The 22,147-nt window shown below is 36.3% G+C and overlaps 2 protein-coding genes across 7 annotated transcripts in view; one reads left to right on the plus strand and one right to left on the minus strand.

Moving 5' to 3' along the window:
• Positions 1-20,817, plus strand: part of CENPJ (centromere protein J) — an 82,609-nt gene extending 61,792 nt beyond the window's left edge. For 5 of the 6 annotated variants that reach the window (XM_049867554.1, XM_049867553.1, XM_049867558.1 and 2 more), the window contains 6 exons: positions 7,752-7,816; positions 8,002-8,112; positions 10,320-10,460; positions 10,559-10,643; positions 10,723-10,843; positions 12,952-20,817. In XM_049867554.1, coding sequence (XP_049723511.1) covers positions 7,752-7,816; positions 8,002-8,112; positions 10,320-10,460; positions 10,559-10,643; positions 10,723-10,843; positions 12,952-13,144 — 716 coding nt within the window. In that variant the 3' untranslated portion in view covers positions 13,145-20,817. The remainder of the gene's footprint in view (positions 1-7,751; positions 7,817-8,001; positions 8,113-10,319; positions 10,461-10,558; positions 10,644-10,722; positions 10,844-12,951) is intronic. The other variant, XM_049867556.1, reaches the window with a different exon arrangement.
• The window catches only part of RNF17 (ring finger protein 17), a 224,083-nt gene continuing 221,028 nt past the window's right edge, over positions 19,093-22,147 (minus strand). The window contains exons 34-35 of the mRNA XM_049867103.1: positions 21,585-21,774; positions 19,093-19,191 (exon numbers count right to left, since the gene is read on the minus strand). Coding sequence (XP_049723060.1) covers positions 19,093-19,191; positions 21,585-21,774 — 289 coding nt within the window. The remainder of the gene's footprint in view (positions 19,192-21,584; positions 21,775-22,147) is intronic.

The raw sequence follows: 22,147 nt of genomic DNA on the forward strand, positions 1-22,147 counted from the left end.
TTTTCTCTGAGTCTGGGTTTAACTTTTCAATTTGTATTTTTTATGTACACGTTTTTCCTTATATTGGATTTATCAGTCTTATCCTTTATAGTTTTTGCTTTTTGTTGACTTTAAGAAATCCTTTTTAATCATATACTACTTTTTTCTATGAACTTTTGTTTTCACTTCTGGGTCTTTAATCTACTTGGAATTTTTAAAAAATTATTTCTGTGATATAAATTTAGAGAAGTGGATAAAACATGTGCAATTTGACAAATAGTTATAAAGCAAATACTTAAAACCACATAATAGGTAAGGAAACACGTTACTAGCACTATAGAACTACCTCCCCCATATACTCCTCTATGATCATATTACATTGCTTTTCTTTATGTAGTTTAAACTCGTATAGATGCATCCCTAAGAATATATATAGTTTTATTTGTTTTTTGAATTTTATGAGTAGACTTATATATACTTTTCTTTCCTTCTTTCACTAAAAATTGTTTTGGAGATTTGAGGTTTAATTATGTTGATGAGTGCAGTCCTAATTCATTAATTTTTACTGCAATGTAGTATTCCATTTATGAATATATTATATTTTACTATTCTTCTGTTGAGGTACTTGAATTTTTTACATAGTTTTTGGATGTTAATGAATGCTGTGGGCATTCTTTTACATTCTGGTACACACACATTCATTTCTCTAGGGCATATATTTAGGAGTGGAATTACTAATTCATATGAATTATCTTTAATAGATGTTGCCAAAATATTCTCCATAATGATTTTACTTTCACCAGCCATGTAAGTGTTTGCTTTGTTCCACACTTGCCAGTACTTGCTATTGTTAAAAAAAAAAAAAAGACTTATAATTTTGCTCATCTGATAGGGGCGTAACAGTAGTTGTAATTTGCATTTCATTGATTAATAAATGTTGAACACCTTTGCCTATGTTTATGAGCTATTTATATTTCCTCTTTTGAAAAGAACCTGTTCAGGTCTTTTGCCCTTTATTCTGTTGTCTTTTGCCCATTATTCTGTTGTCTGTATTTGCTGGAGGATTCCTTGCCCACCATGCACCGAAAAACGCACTGCCGTAGAGTCTATTCCGACTCACAGCGACCCTATGCCCACCGCAGTCATCCTTTAATAGTTACACTGCAGTCCCATTCTGTTGCTTGTCTTTTTGCTCTATATTTTTATGAACCAAAATTGTCAGTTTAATGTGGTAGAACTTCAGTTTTGTCCTTTAAGGGTAGTAGTACTATTTTTTTTGTGCGTGTGTGTGTGTAAACATATATGTAACAAAACATTTGCCATTTCAACATTTTTTACATATACAGTTCATTGACATTAATTATGTTCATCATGTTGTGCAACCATCACCACTATCTGTTCCCATATTTTTCCATTACCCTGAACAGAAGCTCAGTGTCATCTAAGCAATGCTCCCCTCCTTCCTACCCCTGGTAACCACTGATAAACTCTGGCTTCTATATATTCACCCCATCTAGATATTTCACGTAAATGGTTTCACAGTATTTGTCCTTTTGTGACTGACTTGTTTCACTCAGCATAATGTTTTAAAGGTTCATCCATGTTATAGCATGTATCAGGGCTTCATTTCTCTTTATGGCTGAGTATATTCCATTATATGTATATACCAGATTTTCTGTACCATTCATCTGTTGATGGACATTTAGGTTGTTTCCACCTTTTGGCTACTGTGAAAAAATGTTGTAATGAACATGTGTAAATAAGTAAGTTTGTGTTCTGGTTTTCAGTCTTTTTAGTATATACCTAAGGGTGGAATTGCTGTGTTACGTGGTAATTCTGTTTCATTTTTTGAGAAAGTGCCAAACTGTTTTCCACAATGGCTGTGTCACTTTACATTTCCATTAGCATTGGATGAGAGTTTCAAGTTACTCCACATCCTCACAAACATGTTATTTTCATTTTGTTGGTCATAACCATCTTAGTGGGTATGAAGAGATATCTCATTGCAGTTTTGATTTACATTTCCCTAGTGACATTGGACTTGCTTTGATTTTCTTCAGTTTCAGCGTGAACTTGCATTTGAGCAATTGATGGTCTGTTCCACAGTCAGCCCCTGGCCTTGTTCTGACTGATGATATTGAGCTTTTCCACAGTCTCTTTCCACAGATGTAGTTGATTTGATTCCTGTTTATTCTATCTGGCAAGGTCCACATGTATAGTCACCGTTTATGTTGGTGAAAAAAGGTGTTTGCAATGAAGCAGTCGTTGGTCTTGCAAAATTCTATCATTTGATCTCTAGCATTTTTTCTGTCACCAAGGCCATATTTTCCCACTACCGATCCTTCTTTGTTTCCAACTTTTGCATTCAAATCACCGGTAATTATCAATGCATCCCGATTGCATGGTCGATCAATTTTAGACTGTAGAAGCTGATAAAAATCCTCAATTTCTTCATCTTTGGCCTTAGTGGTTGCTGCATTAATTTCCATAATAGTCCTCTTAACTGGTCTTTCCTTTAGGTGTATGGATATTATCCTGTCACTGACAGCGTTATACTTCAGGATAGATCTTGAAATGTTCTTTTTGACAATGAATGCAGCACCATTCCTCTTCAAGTTGTTATTCCTGGCATAGTAGACTATATGATTGTCTGATGCAAAATGGCCAATGCCAGTCTATTTCAGCTCACTACTACCTAGGATGTTTATGCGTTGGATTTAATTTTTTGACAATTTCCAATTTTCCTAGATTCATCCTTTGTACATTCCAGGTTCCGATTATTAATGCATGTTTGCAGCAGTTTCTTCTCATTTTGAATTGTGCCACATCAGCAAATGTTAAGGTCCCGAAAGCTTTACTCCATCCATGTCATTAAGGTCAGCTCTACTCTGAGGAAGCCGCTCCTCCTCAGTCGTCCTTTGAGTGCCCTCTAACCTGGGGGACTCATATTCTGTCACTATATTAGACAGTGTTCCACTGCGATTCATAAGGTTTTCACTGGCTAATTCTTTTCAAAAGTAGACTGCCGGGTCCTTCTTCCTAGTCTGTCTTTGTCTGGAAGCTCAGCTGAAACCTGTCCTCTATGGGGTGACCCTGCTGATGTTTGAATACCGGTGGCATAGCTTCCAGCATTACAGCAACACATAAGCCCCCACAGTACGACAGACTGACTGACAGATAGGTTCAAGTTGAAACTGAAGAAAATCAGAGGAGTCCATGAGAGCCAAAATACAACCTTGAGTATATCCTGCCTGAATTTAGAGACCATCTCAAGAAAGATCTGACATGTTGAACAGTAATGACAGAAAATGAGGTGAGCTGTGAAATGACATCAAGGACATCATACATGAAGAAAGCAAGAGGTCATTGAAAAGACAGGAAAGAAAGAAAAGACCAAAATGGATGTCAGAGGAGACTCTGAAACTTGCTCTCGAACGTCGAGCAGCTAAAGTAAAAGGAAGAAATGATGAAGTAAAAGAACTGAAGATTTCAAAAGGTGGCTCGAGAAGACAAAGTAAAGTATTATAATGACATATGCAAAGAGCTGGAGATAGAAAACCAAAAGGGATGAACATGCTCAGCATTTCTCAAGCTGAAAGAACTGAAGAAAAAATTCAAGGCTCGAGTTGCAATAATGATGGATTCTATGGAGAAAATATTAAATGATGTAGGAAGCATCAAAAGAAGATGGAAGGAATGCACAGAGTCATTATACCAAAAAGAATTGGTCAACGTTCAACTGTTTTAAGAGGTAGCATATGATCAGAAACTGATGGTACTGAAGAAAGAAGTCCAAGCTGTTCTGAAGGCATTGGCAAAAAACAAGCCTCCAGGAATTGATGGAGTATCAAATGAGATGTTTCAACAAATGGATTCAGCACTGGAAGTGCTCACTCATCTATGCCAAGAAATTTGGAAGACAGCTACCTGGTTAACCGACTGGAAGAGATCCGTATTTATGCCTGTTCCCAAGAAAGGTAATCCAACTGAATGTGGAAATTATCGAACAATATCATTAATATCACATGCAAGCAAAATTTTGCTTAAGATCTTTCAAAAGTGGCTGCAGCAGTATATTGACAGGGAAATGCCAGAAATTCAGGCTGGATTCAGAATAGGACTTGGAACCAGGTATATCATTGCTGATGTCAGATGGATCCTCGCTGAAAGCAGAGAATATCAGAAAGGTGTTTAACCTGTGCCTTTTTTTGACTATGCAAAGGCATTCGACTGTGTGGATCATAACAAATTATGGATAACATTGTGAAGAATGGAAATTCTAGAACACTTTATTGTTCTCACGAGGAACCTATACATAGATTAAGAGGCAGTTCAGACAGAAGAGGATACCGCGTGGTTTAAAGTCTGGAAAGGTGTGTATCAGGGTTGTATCCTTTCACCATACTTATTCAGTCTGTATGCTGAGCAAATAATCTGAGAAGCTGGACTTGATGAAGAAGAATGGGCATCAAGATTGGAGGAAGACTCATTTAAGAACCTGTGTTATGCAGATGACACAACCTTGCTTGCTGAAAGTGAAGAGGACTTGAAGCACTTACTGATGAAGATCAAAGACCACAGCCTTCAGTATAGATTACACCTCAACATAAAATAAAAATCCTCACAACTGGACCAATAAGCCACATCGTGATAAATGGAGAAAAGATTGAAGTTGTCAGGGATTTCATTTTACTTGGATCCACAGTCAACAGCCATGGAAGCAGGAGTCAAGAGATCAAAGATGCACTGCATTGGGCAAATCTGCTGCAAAGGACCTCTTCAAAGTGTTGAAAACTAAAAGATGTCACCTTGAAGACTAAAATGCACCTGACCCAAGCCATGGTATTTTCAATTGCGTCATATGCATGTGAAAGCTGGACAATGAATAAGGAACACCAAAGAAGAATTGATGCCTTTGAATTGTAGTGTTGGTGACGAATATTGACTGTACCATGGACTGCCAAAAGAATGAACAAATCTGTCTTGGAAGAAGTACGACCAGAATGCTCCTTAGAAGCAAGGATGGGGAGACTGCATCTTACATACTTTGGTCATGTTGTCAGGAGGGATCAGTCTCTGGAGAAGAACATCACGCTTGGTAAAGTACAGGGTCAGCGGAAAAGAGGAAGACTTTCGATGAGATGGACTGACACAGTGGCTGCAACAGTGGGCTCAAGCGTAACAACGATTGTATGGATAGAACGGGACTGAGCAGTGTTTTGTTCTGTCGTACATAGGGTTGCTATGAGTTGGATCTGACTCGGTGGCATCTAACAACAACAGTGACTTTGGGAGCTCTGCTGGCTCAGTGGTTAAGAGCTCGGCTGCTAACCAAGAGGAATCTACCAGTTACTCCTTGGAAGCCATACGGGGTAGTTCTACTCTGTCCTATAGGGTTACTGTACGTCGGAATTGACTTGATGGCAGTGGGTTTTTGGTTTTAATGACATTGAGCATCTTTTTGTGTACTTGTTGGCCATTTGCTTTTTGCTTATTTTCTTTTATGAAATGTCTGTTCAGGTCCTTGTCCATTTTTGGACTGGGTTGTCTGTTTGTTGAGTGTAGTTCTTTATATATTCTGAATAGTAAACCCTTATCAGATATATAATGCATTGCCATTGATTTGGTTCCAACTCACAGTGACCCTATAGGATAGAGTAGAACTGCCCCATATAGTTTCCAAGGAGTGGCTGGTGGATTCGAACTGCTGACCTTTTGGTCAGCAGCCGAGCTCTTAACCACTGTGCCACCAGGGCTCCGTCAGATATATAGTTCCCCCACATTTTCTCTCAATCTGTAGGTTGTCTCTTCACCTTCTTGATAAAAGTCCATTGATGAAAAAACGTATTTAATTTTGATGGTCTCATTTATCTTTTCTGTGTTCTGTTAGTCACGCTCTTGGAGTCGTATCTAAAAATTCATTGTTAAAAACTGAGTCCCAAAGCATTACCCCTGTGTTTTCTTTTAAGAGTTCTATGGTTTTACATTTAGGTCTTTGGTCCATTTTAAGTTAATTTTCATATATGGTGTGACGTTTGGGTCTAGTTTCATTCTTTTGTATATGGCAATCCAGTTGTCCCAGCACCATGTATTAAAGAAATTATTTTTTCCCCCATTGAATGGACTTAGCACCCTTGTTGAAAATCAATTGACCATAGATGTACAAGTTTATTTCTGAACTCTGAACTCTATTGGTCTATATGTCTATCATTATACCAGTAGTGTACTGTTGAGATTGAAAAGTGTGAGTCCTCCTCCTTTGTTTTTCTTTTTCAAGACTGCTTTGGCTATTTGGAGCCCCTTGCAGTTCCACATAAACTTGAGAATTGGCTTTTCCATTTCTGCAAAGAAGGGTGTAAGAATTTTGATAGGGATTGTGTTGAATCTGTAGAATACTATGGGTAGTATAGACATCTTGACAATATTAAGTCTTTTAGTCTGTGAACATGGAATGTACTTTCATTTATTCAGGTCTTCTTTAACCTCTTTCAGTAATGTTTTATAGTTTTCATTGTACAAGCATGTCGCTTCCTTGGTTAAATTTATTCCTAGATCCTTTATTTCTTTAGATGGTACTGTAAGTAGAATTTCTTTTTCAAAATGCTTGTTGCTGATGTAATATAGAAATCAAATTGTAGTATATAGTTTTCAAAGCACTTTGCACACTTGCCCTGTGAGGTAGTAGGTATTGTTTTTCCTATGTCATATCCAAAACAGAGAACTTGTTGTAGCCCCAAAACCTTGTCTTCTGTCCACTTGTCTCCTCAAGCCAAAACCTATGTGTATTCCTTGATTCCTTTCGTATTTTATCCTTACCCCCACTCCCATCAATCTCTAAACTAATCCTGATTTGAATAACTTCTGAATTCATTAGATTGAACCATAAGAAATAGCTGATGCTTGACAGTTTTGGACGTATAATTCAGCAATTTCATAGGCGTAATCTAAATATTTGTCTCCACCCAGGCCATCTCGTATATCTAATAGCCACCTAAACGGACTTTCTGCCTCTAGTCTGCCTTTCCTCCAGTCCATCCTCTTGCAGCATCAGTTATATTTTTTAACTACTTACACAGTCAAATCCTGGCACTAACTTGAAACCCTTTAGAGGTTTCTCCTTGAACTTATAAATCATACTTTTTATCATGGCCTCCAGAATTGAGTATGTTTACAACGTGACCCATTGGCATACAGAAAATATTAGAACTTTAATATATTTTAAAAAATCCACCTCATTTTTTTGTACCTGTGTATGTGTACGGCACTGGGTGGGTATGTATTTTACAATGTATGTATTATTAATATGATACATGGTTGGTCATGGTCATGATCTAAAAGGTTTAGACCACAGCCATTAGGGCAGTTATGTTTTAATTAAATAGTTATTTAGTCAAACCAAATCCTATATATGCTTCGATGCCTTTTTTATCTTTACTCCCACACTTGCTAAGTCCTTGTGATTGTTTCCAAAATACCTTTGGATCCATCTGTTAGGTTACTTGAGTACCTTTCTCTTTCTCTGGATTGTAAACTCTGAGAACAGATACTGTATTTATCTTTCTTGGTCACTCTGGGCCTTAAAAGAAGTACCCCAATAAACATTTAAATTTATATAATGAAGAACTCCTACAAATTAGTAAAGAAAAATACTGACTTCCTTAAATAATGGATAAAATGCAGCATTTCATAAAAGAAGGAAATGTTTGATCATACTAGTAAATTAAAATTTTTGGATTAAATATTTAAACTACCCAAAAATTGTATTCAAACAGGCAATCCGTCTCGAAGACTCAAGTCTCTTCTTCCTTGTGATTTAGGCAGTTCGGAGAACGGACAAGTAAATCTCTTTATATTTTTATATATTAAAAGATAGATTAATTGAGTTTGAAATTGATTACTTAGTTCACTTGACTTAAATTTCTAAATCATGTATACTTAACACTAAACACTAGTCATAGAATCCTGTGATATTAAAATTTGATTTGTCCGTTAGGATAGATGAGAGAAATCTTATCTTTACAGGCCAGCTCACCCAGGGAGCCATTTGAACCAATGAGACTCCCAGATTGTGAACATAAAGAAGAGGAAGAAGAAGAGGAAACTCAGGGAGAAATCAGTCATCCTGATGGAAAGGTTAAAAAACTTTTTTATAATGGATACTATTAAAAAATAAGCTTGAGTTAAAATTAAGTTGAAATACTTAGATTCTAAAATAATTAAGACTGTTGATGGTGGTTAAGAACTTCATGTTCTTGAAGTACCTTGGGGTGTGACCTAGGATTAAACCTTGGAGTCTTCTAAAAATGCTCAGTGCACAACTTGCACTTTGTTGTCTTTTCTAGTTATTGAGATGCAGCAAAAGGAGGACTGTAGTTCCTTTGTTTTAACTCTGGTTTTGCACCAAACGTCAATAGCTAAGAAGCCTTTAGTAATCCTGGGCACTTTAAAAAGCCGCAGTTCACTTTAAAAAACCCTCAATTCATTTCTAAACCTTGACCTTCCTGAAGACTTTTATATTCATCCTGGATCAGATGCATTTCTTTCCATCTGCAGGCTCTACAATTTTATTCTTGTGCTTAGGAAAGTTTTTGAATGGGAAAACTGCCTGGCTAGGTGTTCAGGTAGAAGAATAGAATGAAAAGGCAAAGGAACATATACCAAAACCAAAAACCCACTGCTGTCGAGTCAATTCCAACTCACAGCGACCCTATAGGACAGAGCAGAACTGCACCATAGAGTTTCCAAGGAGCAGCTCAGGGATTTGAACTGCTGACCTCTTGGTTTGCAGCCGTAGCACTTAACCATTACGCCATCAGGGTTTCCAGAACATACACAGAGTTTGTTAAATGGGAGGTGGTGAGAGAATATTTTTTTTTATTGTACTTCAGATGAAGGTTTACAGAGCACACACGTTTCTAATTAAACAATACACATAGTGTTTTGTGACATTGGTTGCCAACCCCACACCATGTCAATAGTCTCCCCTTCTCACCCTTGAGTTCCCCATTACCAGCTTTCCTGTCCCCTACTGTCTTCTAGTCCTTGTCCCTGGGCTGGTAGACACCTTCAGTCTCATTTTGTTTTATGGGCTTGTCTAATCTTTGGCTGAAGGGTGAACCTTAGGAGTGACTTCGTTACTAAACTATAAGGAGGATGTTCGTGGACTATACTCTCAGGGTTTCTCCAGTCTTTTTTTTTAGTTAGAATTTCATTCTAAATTTTTGGCAAGGGAATTTATTCCTCAGATTCATGGAAAATTTACTTTTTCAAATACCTAATTTGATTCATTTTAATTGGAATTATAGGACCAAAGTCAGATAAAGAACAGTCAAAAGAAATCAGGCTCTTCCCGTACGAACTCCTTAGGGTAACAATTAGTTGATAAGGAAAGGTTTTCTTTCTTTTTTTAGAAAAACTCCAGCTAACAATTGGGAAAGGAATTAGAAAATCACCAGTTTGATGAAACTTCTAATGAAATAAAGAATCTAGGCAACAGTCATCAGTGACTACTAAAACCATCAGAAGAAAGGTTGATGGGGGGTTTCATAATAGATATATCAAACTGGCGTGACCCAAATCCATTAACAGTAGGACAGCCATAGACTGTACCTTTTAATGTGTTGTAATGAGAAGCACACAGAGGTCTTGTCAACAGAACTCAACCTGAATTTAATCAAGCCTCTAGATCCAACTACTTGTTTTTTAGGAAATAACGAGGGATATCAGAACATGTTAAATGACACCACTGGAAAGCAATCAGCCAAATCCAGAATCTGGAAAATTCTGTAGGTTCAATGATACAGTTCTTTCAAAAGTAATTGGTGTTTAAAAAAAAAAAAAAGGTAGGGGGAGGAAATGGTAACGATTAAGATTTAAGAGACGTATCAACCAAGTGTTGTTTATGGACTTTGTTTTGATCCTGATTCAAATAAATCAACTGTAAAAAGCCATTTTTTTTGGAAAACAACATAGTCATTATGTGATCAAGAAATTACAGTTTGTTAAGTGTGATAATGGTTTTGCTTATGTAAAAAAAAAAAAAAAAACCTTCCATTTGAGATCTCTATTGGAGTATTAACAGGTTAAGTGATGTCTGTAATTTGCCTTTAAAAACTGACAAAAAAATGAGTTTGCTTTGGGGAAATAAGTGACATAAGAATGGTAATGTGTTGGTACTTGCAGGTGATTGTTGGGAGTTTATTATACTGTTCTCTCCTTTTTGAAAGAATGTTTTACTTTTTGTGAGAAATTTCAAATAGGCAATTAGAAGAGAATTAGAGCTATTTTTGTCACATGGTTTTAGGAGGAAATTTTACATATTGATAATCTTTTTTTTTTAGGTAGAAAAGGTTTTTAAGAATGGGTGCCACGTTATATTGTTTCCAAATGGAACACGGAAAGAAGTGAGTGCAGATGGGAAGACTCTCACGGTCACTTTCTTTAATGGTGACGTGAAGCAGGTCATGCCAGATGAGAGAGTGGTATGTTTTCATAGGGATGCTTTCCACTGTAGCTTAAAAATCTCTCAAGAAAAGGCACATTGACTTTTTTTTTTTACATTAACTTTTTGTGTTTACAGATCTACTACTATGCAGCTGCCCAGACCACTCATACTACTTACCCAGAAGGACTAGAAGTTTTACATTTCTCGAGTGGACAAATAGGTAAGAACTAGCTTCCCCTTTCCTTATTAAATTCTTCCCACCCTTTAAAAAACTAATTATATTAAACTTTTCTAAATAGAAAAACATTTTCCAGATGGAAGAAAAGAAATCACATTTCCTGACCAGACTATTAAAAACTTATTTGCTGATGGACAAGAAGAAAGCATTTTTCCAGATGGTACAGTTGTCAGAGTACAACGGTATGATATTTGTTAAATTTAGTTTCATGATTTCAACTTTTATTACCAAGTGGGTTTTTAAAAATATAAAACATTCATATATTTATAAGACATTCAAAATTTCAGTAAAAAATATGAAATTAACCTAGGGCACTTTGGGGGAAGTAAAAAAGTTCTCAACATTTTTAGAGTTCAGAATTTGTGACATGTATATTTTTGATAAGTATTTTGCCACAAGATAGTTATGTCTTTAGCCTAGAGTTTTAAAGGGAGTTTATAAAGCATTCTATGAAATGGCAAGTATTTGTTTAGAAATAAGCTTGGTTAAATTTGGGAACAGTGATTGAAACAGAAAATGGAGGCTGCCTGTGGCCAAACAATGACTAAGTCAGTCTTTATCTCTTCTCTTGCCTAAATTTTGAAATTTTCTTCATCTCCTTGCCCCAGCCTGATAAATACATCACCCCATCTGGCTTCTCCAACCCAGTTCTTTCAAGTCAACAACCTTTTAGAAAAATCCTTCTGAGCGTTATATTTCTTGAAGGTAGAAACTTTTTTTAAGTGAATTCTTTAGTCCATGATAAATATCTTCTTATCCCCACTGTTTTAATTAAAACCATGGTGTCCAGTGGCCAGTTTTCACCCACCTTTCCTAGGTTTTTTTTTTTTTTTTTTTCTCTAAAGTGTGTGGAGCCTTGGTGGCACAGTGGTATTAGAGCTATATGGCTGCTAACTAAAAGGTTGGCAGTTCGAATTCATTATCTGTTCCCTGGAAGCCCTATGGGGCGGTTCTACTCTGTGCTTTAGGGTCACTATGAGTTGGAATTGACTCGATTGCAGTGGGCAGTGTTTCCTAGAGTGTGACAATTAAGTACCCATTAACTTGAATAAAATGTCAGTGATAACACTTAGCTGAAATCTCTGATATAAACTTGGCCAAAAAAAAAAGGTGACAGTATTAATATGGAAACTTCATATGGTCATTATAGTGTTTTTCCCTTAACATTGCCTAAGCCTTTATCTGGTGAATTAGATGGAAAACTATACTGTACTTTGAGTGATCGAAGAAACTTTTCAAGTTTTTTCTCTTACGTTTGGAATTATAATAAAAAGTAGAGAAAATGATATAAAAACTCCATGTACCCATCTATCCAGCTATGACAGTTATTAACTCATGGTCTGTCTTTTTTGTCTATACTCAAGCAAATCCCAGGTATTAATTCATTCAGGGATTATTTTGACATTCAGATTTTTGACTTCTAACAGTGGTTCTCAAACTTCAGTGTGTATTAGATCGCCTGGAGGGATTGTTCAAACACAGATTGCTGGGTCCCACCCTAATAATTTGCATTTTTAATAAGTTTTTAGGTGATGCTAATACTGCTAATCCAGGGACGGCACTTTATAAGGCAGTGGCTCTCAGAATGACTTTTGAGCCTAACACTTGTATGAGAAATACCAAAATAGGAAAACATCATTCATTACTGCTACCTGTCCTTATATGTTCAGAAGTGGTGATTCCTAATCTAGCCCTAGTCTTGTATTTCTAACTGCACATTATACCTGTATTTAGGAATTTAGTTTGATTATTCCACAGACACATCACGCAGTCAGCTTGGAACATTAACTCTTTTTCATATTCTACTTCTTTGTTCCATTGCTTCAAAATGGATCTAAATATTTGATCATGCTCCTTCCCAGGAATATGGCTCTCTTTTTCACCTACTACAGAGCAAGCACTCAAATGATTTTTAACTTAATACAGTGCCCCTCTCCTGCCATTTTTCAAAAGGCAGAACACATGGAAAGTTAAAAACAAAGAAAAACCAAGAATTTTGTAGTGAAAAGGTAACATGAATTTATTAAAGCAAGCTTTTTGTGGGTACACGAGTGCTAATCTGATAATTGGAACTTTCAGTGTAAGCAGAAATGTTGTGGAAAACAATGTGCAAAGAAGGTATTATACATGAAAAAGTACCAAAGGATGTCTCTAGAAGAAATACCAGAATCAAAAGGCTACTTTTACATCATTTACCTGATGTGCATTTTAGATTTAAATAATTAAAATTTACCTGTTGTATAAACTATACATTTTTTTTAAGAAATTAAATTCTATTTTAAATTTATAGTGATGGCAACAAAATCATAGAGTTTAGTAATGGCCAAAGAGAACTACATACCGCCCAATTCAAGAGACGGGAATATCCAGACGGCACTGTTAAAACTGTATATGCAAACGGTCATCAAGAAACAAAATATACATCTGGTCGAGTAAGAGTTAAAGACAAGAATGGTAATGTTTTAATGGATACAAAATTGTAATGATCCTTGATTAATCATGAGATAACACTAACTTGATTTTCTTATTAAAAGTGCATTTTTCTTGTGGATTCTGTTATTTAATTTACATATACTCTGTGTGCAAATGGTAAAGATTATGTTTGGATTCTAAAGGTTTATAGCCTCTTCATTTTTATGTTTTTGAAAAGCACAAGGATAGCTTTCATTTATAATCTACCTACTCTGTCTTCAGATAAACTCATGACTAAGGGAAGCATTATTAGTTAAACTGTGTCCAGTAGATTTTAAAATAACATATGGGTGCTTTCATTGGTTGGAGATAATTATAAAAACCCAGAGGTACAAAAAATACATGTCCCACAAGGCACATCAGCCACAGAACACAGACTTGCAGAGAAAGTTTACACAAGGAGCAAGTGGATCTCACTACAGCCAGAATATTACTATGTTTAACTAGTACCAAAATTGAAGCACATGATGCACTACAGAAGCTCATTAATTTTAATAGACTGGGGGATTAAAACAATGAATACAAATAGGTCAAAGAGTAAAACAGTAAAACAGATTCTTTGAGTAATCTTTCCCCCCCTTCTAAATTGTATTTTCTTGTTGAGCAAAATATAACACCAATTTGTTTCCACATGTACTGTTTAGTGACGCTGAGAGTTGTGCAGCCATTCTCACTTTCCTTTTCTGAGTTGTTCCTTCCTCATTAACAAACTCATTGCCCCCTAAGGTTCCTATCTAGTCTTTCAAGTTCCTGTTGTCAGTTTGATTGCATATAGATAATTCTTAAAAGAGCATAATGCTCAAGGAAGACCATTTTTACTAGTTAAGCTAAATTGTTCTGTTTTAAGGTGATTTCAGGGGATATTTTTGGTTTAAGGTTTAAGGATTATCTCAGGGCAGTAGTTTCAGAGGTTCATCTACCCTCCATGGCTCCAGAGCATTTTCCCCTTTTTGATCAAGACCCTTCTATGGAGCATTTGATCAAAATGTTTAGTAATTGTAGCCAGGCACCATCCAGTTCTGGTCTCATGGCAAAGAAGGGAGTTGTTCATGGAGGCAGTTAGCCTCACACTCATATCCTCCTCCTATTTCTAACTCTCCTTCTGTTGCTCCACGTAAATAGAGACCAATTTTTGTGCCTTGGATGGCAAGCTTTTGAGACCCCAGGCACTATGCAACAAACTAGGCAGTACAACAGAAGCACTGAAGATATTATAAGGCCAATTAACTGGGATGTCCCTTGAAACCATGACCCTAAACCTCCAAACCAAGAAACCAAATCCCGTGAGGTGTTTGGTTGTATATAAGCAGCTTCAGCTGCTACTCTTGTCTTGCATTGTTGTAAATACCTCTATCACACAACTTTTGCTAGTTCAACTTTTTACAGGTGTACAACTTACTGACAGCAATTACAATAATTGGCCTTGTAACCCTACCCTTAATGCAGTTTTCCATCACCATTAAACTGCCCATTCCCCACTCTCTCCCACCCCTGGTAACCACTAATAAACTTTGTTCTCTATATACATGTTCTATTTCTTGTCTTTTTATATAAGTGAAATCCTATAATACTTTTTTTGCTCAGCATAATGTGTTCAAGCTCCATCCATATTGTAGCATGTATCAAGACTTCAGTTCTCCTACTGGCTGAGTAGTATTGCATTGTTATGTATGTACCACATTTTGTTTATCCATTCATCTATCTATGGGCATTTAGGTTTTTACCTTTTGGCTATTGTGAATAGTGCTGCAATGAAGATTGGTGTACAAGTCTCTGACTCTCTGCTTTTAATCTTTTAAGTATATACCTAGGAGTATAATTGCTGGGTCATATGTTAGTTCTATTTTTAGTTTTTGAGGAACTGCCATGGCAGCTGTACTATTTTTCATTCCCACCAGCAATGGATAAGGGTTCCATCCTGAAGAAAAAAACAAACCTGTCGCCATAGAGTCAATTACAACTCATAGCGACCCTAGGGGACACAGTAGAACCGCTCACAGGGTTTCCAAGGAGTGGCTGGTGGGATTTGAACTGCTGACCCTTTGTTAGAAGCCATAGCTCTTAACCACTGCGCCACCAGGGCTCCTAGCCATCCTAGTGGGAGTGAAATGGTTTCTCATTGTGGTTTTGATTTACATTTCTCTGATGGCTAATAACTGCACATATTTTCATGTGTTTGGTGACCATTTGAATGTCCTCTTTGGAGAAATGTCTTTGTCCATTTTATGATTGAATTATTTGTCTTTTTGTTGTTGTCTAGATTTTATATATATTGTGGTTATTAGATTCTTGTCAGATACATGGTTTCCAAAGATATTTTCCCAGTTGCTAGCTTGTCTTTTCGTTTTGGTAAAGTCTTTCGATGAGGTTCCATTAATTTGTCTTTTGATGTTTGTGCTTTTGTTATTAGATAACCTATTGTTAAAAGTTGAGTCTGACAGTGTTGTCCCTGTTTGTTCTTCTAAGAGTTTTATAGTTTTACTTTGCACATTTAGGACCTTAATCCATTTTGAATTTGTTTTTGTGTATGGTGTGAGGCATGGATCATGTATCATTTGCTGCATGTAGAAATCCAATTTTTTCAGCACCATTTATTGAAGAGACTCTTTTATCCCTATGGAATGGACTTAGCACCCTTATCAAAAATCGGTTGACCATAGATGTGTGGGTTTATCTCTGGACTGTGATTCTTTTCCATTGGTCTGTGCATCTGTTGTTATACCAGTACCTGGCTGCTTTGATTGCTGTGGCTGTAGAGTATGTTTTAAAATCAGGAAGTGTAAGTCCTCCTATTTTGTTCCTCTCCTTTAACACTGCTTTAGCTATTCGAGGCATCTGGCATTCCATATAAAGTTGAAGATTGTTTTTTCTATTTCTGTAAAGAAGGCTGTTGAGTTTTGATTGGGATTCCATTGAATCTATAGAACGTTTTGGACAGTATTGGCATATTTGGATAGTATTGACATCTTCCAATCCATGAACGTGGAACATATTTCCATTTATATAAATCTTTTTTAGTCTCTTTCAGCATTGTTTTCTAATTTTCATTGTATAAGTCCTTCACATCCCTGGTTAGGTTTGTTCCTAGGGATTTTATTCTCTTAGATGATACTGTAAATGGGGTTTTTTTCCCTTTCAGATTTCTCATTGCTGGCATATAGAAATCCAAATGATTTATTGTTTGCTGTCCTTGTACCTTGTAACTTTGCTAAATTCCTTGTGGACTCTTTGGGATTTTCTGTACATAGGATCGTATCATCTGCTAATAGAGATAATTTTACTTCTTCTTTTCCAATCTGGATACTTTTTTTTTTTTGTCTTACTGCTTTGGCTAGGACTTTAGTACAATATTGAGTAGTGTTGAGAGAGGACACCCGTATCTTGTTCCTGATTTCAGGGGAAACCTCTCTGTTGTATAATGTTGGCTGTTGGAAACCCTGGTGGCATAGTGGTTAGGTGCTACGGCTGCTAACCAAAGGGTCGGCAGTTCGAATCTGCCAGGCGCTCCTTGGAAACTCTATGGAGCAGTTCTACTTTGTTCTATAGGGTCGCTATGAGTCGGAATCGACTTGATGACACTGGGTTTGGGTTTTTTTTTTTTTTTGGTTGGCTTTTCATATGTGCCCTGAATCATATTGAGGAATGTCCCTTCTATTCCAGTTTTCTTTAGGGTTTTCATCAAGAAGTGGTGTTAGATTTTATCAAATGCTTTTTCTGTATCCATAGAGGTGATCATGTGCTTCTTTTCCTTTGTTCTACTGATGTGGTGTATTATGTTAATCGATTTCCTAATGTTGAACCATCCTTGCATTCCTGGAATAAATGCCATTTGGTCATGGTATATGAATCTTTTAATATGCTGTTGGATTCTGTTCCCTAGTATTTTTTTTTTTGAGGGTTTTGCATGTATTTTCATAAGAGATATTAGCCTGCACTTTTCTTGTGGTATTTTTGTCTGGTTTGGGTACCAGAGTAAGTACAGATAATCTTACAGTAAGGAGAAAGCAATTATAATTAGAGTGACTATATAATTTATGGGACACCTGATAGTGAAGGGTCCTTAAAAAAATTAGCCAATGTTAACTGATTTACCACAGCCACCCTAATGTTCTAACTTACAAGATTCTAGGTTAATGGAAGCCAGATGTCCTTGATGGAAGGGCACGTCACCTACATGTAAGTTTACATTTTACAGATTATTCTAGATAGAGCTTGCCTATGTATTCAGTACCACATATGTGTTGACAATGTTCAGTTAAAATAAAAAGTTAAATGTATCAATTCTAGGTGATTTAAGAACTGAATATGAAAAACTTTTAAACATTTAGGAAAAAAATGAATGTTAAATTTATTATTTCAGGATAGTGAAGGATTTATAAACACAAAAAGCACACTCCTTAAGGAAAAACTAATAAGTTGCTGTTCATCAAAAGATACCACGTAAAATGGAAAAGACAAGCCACAGAATAGGAGAAGGTATGTGCAACACAGATACCTGACATTACTATAAATTATTACAAACAACTAAAGCCCTGAAAAAAATTACAGACAACTCAGTAGAAAAATAGGCAAATAAGCAATAAACTAAACAAGTGAAAAAATACCCAACCTCACTAACTACTGAGCCAGTAAATGCACATTAAAACAGTGAGGTACCTTTTTATACTAGTAGCACATACTGGCAGGTAATGGTCTGGCAATACCAAGTGTTGACAAGGAACTCAGACTACTGAGGGTAGTGTAAATTGGTAAAACCACTTTTTAGAAAGCAAAGACTATGTATATGCACTAGAAAATCTCACATGTACACAAGGGATCCTACAGAAGAATACTGGTAAAAGAGAAGAAAACTGTAAACAATCTAAATAACAATATAACAAATTGTTGTTATATGCACACAGGTGAATACAGCAGTGAAAGTAAATGTTTATCCAACACGGACAAACAGTGCACATAAACAGTGCAAATAAAAAAATGTTTATCCAACGTGGATAAACAGCACATAATACCTCTTGTGTTTAAAAATATACAGAACAATACCATATATCATATATGGATGCATTCACATGTAGTAAAATTATAAAGAGTCATACAAGATAAATTCCTTATAGTGGCCACTTTTATAGAAGGGGCAGAAAATGTGACTGGAAAGGGAGTGCCACAGGAGCCTTCACTGATCATGTGTTAGTTCTTGAACTAAAATGTTTCTTCACGTGCCTAAGATACTTGAGTTTCAAATTATAATAAAACAATATTTGAAAGCAAATTCTTTATTATTTTTTCAGATATTTTCCAAACAATTCTTAACAGTTCAACATGTAAGGAAAAAAAAAAAAAAAAAAGACTGCACTATGGCAGAACAAGTCAAGAAAAATAAGTCTGAAACAATCTAAATATAACAAAATTTTCTTCTGGGCTGCTAAAAATGCTCTGCGTTGTATGCAATGTACCTGAAAAACAAAATGTTATCATTTTAAACCTTTGTATGATGTTCAGATCTAGTTGTTGAAGCACCTATTACATTTATGTGAGTGAATATTAAAAAGTTAGCTGATTATACCCAAATACTTTAATAAATTTGTTATTAGGACATGGATTATTTCACTAGTGCTACATTTTTTAGTGGGTTTTTGTTTTATGTGCATACCATGTATCTATGTGTTTAAATGATGTTTGGTGCTTACTCTCTTCTGCTTAACCCTGTAAGCTATCTGGTAACTTGACAACCACGATAGGCATTCCAAGCATTCTTACAGATACGGGACTTGACACTGATGAGAAAGGCCTATGGAGAAGAGAGCTGGAAGAGAGACTCTTGTGAAACTTAGTTGTTGTTCCTCTGAGAAATGAAGGAGAGCCCAAGGGTGATTTTATGGGCAAGTGAGCATTAATCTTTGCCATATTAGTCACATGCCTTGTGCTGATTATAAGGATGCACAAGAGTTGTAATATACTTACATCATTCATCTCTGTCTGCAAGCCCCATTTCAACTAATGACATATGAACTGGATACTGTTCATCTTCATATAATGTCACTATTTGTTCTGGTGCCTGAGCCTAAAATTAAAAGATACGGTTGTCAAGAAAACACAATAATGTCTTGGTCACTTTTCTCTCCTGTATCTGGCCATCTCAAAGGATGACAAAGGCATTTTCTAGGTTTATTTATAATTCAACGGGGACACTGATGGTTCAGTAGTAGAATTCTCTCCTTATACGAGGGAGACCTAAGTTTGATGACTGGCCAGTGCACCTCATGTGCAGCCACTACCTATCTGTTACTGGAGGCTTGTATGTTGCTGTGATGCTGAACAAATTTCAGTGGAGTTTCTAGACTACAACAGACTAGGAAGAAAGGCCTGGTGATCTACTTCTGAAAATCAGCCAGTGAAAACCCTATGGATCACAACAGTCCGATCTGTAACAGACCATGGTCATGGGGATGTGTAGGAGCAGGCAGCCTTTTGTTTCACTATGCATGCGGTTGCCATGAGATGGGCTGACTTTGATGGCAGCTTAACAGCAGCATACTTTAAAGAGGCATCTGTGATGGTTCCCTACTAAATCATATTCTTTCTGTTCTTCTGCTGTATTTAAATGGTAACTTCTCCCCAAGGTTTTCCTAAAAAACCAGTTGCCTTCAAGTCAATCCCAACTGGTGACTCCATGTGTCAGAGTTCTTGAACTGCTCCACGATGGCAGATACTTCAAAAGTGGATCACCAGACCTTTCTTCCGACATGTCTCTGGGTGAACTTAAAGCACGTTGACACCATCCAGGCCACAAGGTTTTCCTAGACAGAGCCAAAAGTCTTTAACACTACCTTATCATCCCTGTTGGAAACCCTGGTGGTGTAGTGGTTAAGAGCCACGGCTGCTAACCAAAAGGTCAGCACTTTGAATCCACCAGGTGCTCCTTGGAAACACCATGGGGTGGTTCTACTCCGTCCTATAAGGTTGCTATGCGTCGGAATCGACTCGACAGCAATGGGTTTGGGTTTTTTACTACCATCCCTGTTAAAATTTCACTTACACTGTACATTTAAAGCATTATCCCTTTATGCATCAACTAAATTTTGAATGTTGTTCAGAGAGTTGACGATGTATCTATATTATCTATCAAGATGGATTTTTTTTTGCCCTCAAGTTGATTCTGACTCACAGTGACCCTACAGGACAGAACAGAACTGCCCCATAGGATTTCTAAGTTTGTAATATGTTTACAGAAGTGGCTGCTAAGTTCAAATTGCTGACCTTTTGGTTAGCAGCTGAGCGCTTAACCACTGCACCACCGGCACTCCTATCGCTATACATAAATGTACATATATCTATAAGAATACTCTATTTTCACTGTTTCCTTAAAAGAAGCCCTGCATAAGCTATTTACGCTACTTTGCACACAAAGCATGTTAGGTACAGGGGTTTTCAAAAAGCACTTTATAGTAACAGCAGGGTTTCAATATGGCTCAATCTTGTCATAGCCAGTACTTCAGGAAAACCCCAAATCATGTGCCTTACAGGGGCCAGGCAGGTATGAAAAAGGGGTGGAACAGGTTAGGTTGAAGTGGTGAGGACAATGATGAAGAACATGTTCCCCCACATAAAAGGGATTGTGCCACACCACTCCAGCTGATTGCCATTTAGGAAGAGAGACCCATGGTGCTATAGATTTTATATTAGATGCCAGAAATAGACTTTTAAAAAAATTTTTAAATTTTTAAACACTGCACTAAATAAAACATGGTTGCAGTCATATTCTGTCTGTTGACTCCTTTGTGACATGCTAAGCTTTTATTTAAAAAAGCAAGCCTGTTTATATTGAGAACAATTTTGGAGTTTCTAATTTGAGGTTTTTGATAAAAGTTGTACTACATTAATTCAAATTGAGGACAATTCAAGCTTGTCTGTGACCTTGATCAGAACATCCTTTCTGGTCTTTCCTACTCATCTTTCAAGATGTAGCTCAAATATCACTTCCCTAACCATATTATTCAATAAATACTTGACTGTGTACTAAGAAACAGCTCAACCACCATTTCCTAATCTTTCCAGATAGAAGTAATCATTCCTTCTTGTCTCCCTTTTCCCCCGGGAACGTTGTTTATACCTCTATTATAGTACTTACTTCATCCTATGTCATATTAATTACTTGTTTACAGGGCTTCCTTATTGGCTTGCAAGTTCTTTGATTATAGGATACTCATCTTGATCATTTTTGTCTCATTCATTGTGTGAATTGTATCATTTTATATTACTGTAGGGCTAATAAACTTTGTTAAATATAAGCATGTTAAACTTTTAACAATTACTAGTTTTATAGTATATACATCTTTATATATTTTACTATATATTTGCATTTAGAATTGCATAAATAGGAAGCATTTTACAAAGTTAATAGGAACCCAAAAAATAGCTTTGAAAGAATTTTGGCTAATTAAAACAGATGCTTACTATTGAAGAAGCATAAAGTTGTTTTCCCTGAAGACAGTCTATCATAGCCCACAATGCTTCCATGCTCCATTTGGGACAATATGGTATTCTTGTCTTTCCTGAATCTCTTAGGGGAGGTTTAAACCCTGCCAAGAGAACTTTTATGGCTCGGGTTGGATACTGCATAAGGTGCAGAGGAATTTGACGTAGTCTGTCAAAAAAGAATGTAACAATTGAATTTCTCTGATAAAAAACAATTTAAAATAGCTCAAAGAGAATAAAATACTTAGGAATAAATCTAACAAAAAGAAGTACAAGATTTGTACACTGAAAACTACAAAACATTATTCCAAGAAATTAAGGATGACCTAAATAAATGGAAAGACAACCTGTGTTTATGAACTGAAAGATTTAATATTGTTAAGATGGTAATAATCCAGTTTGGATCTACAGATGCAATACAGTGCCTATTGAAATCCAGTTGCCTTTCTGCAGAAATTGACAAGCTAATCCTAAAATTCATATGGAACTGCAAGGGACCCAGAATAACCAAAACATTCTTGAAGAATAAAGTTGGAAGGACT

This window comes from Elephas maximus, chromosome 23, assembly GCF_024166365.1.
Source record: "Elephas maximus indicus isolate mEleMax1 chromosome 23, mEleMax1 primary haplotype, whole genome shotgun sequence".
In the NCBI taxonomy this organism is placed as follows: Eukaryota; Metazoa; Chordata; class Mammalia; order Proboscidea; family Elephantidae; genus Elephas; species Elephas maximus.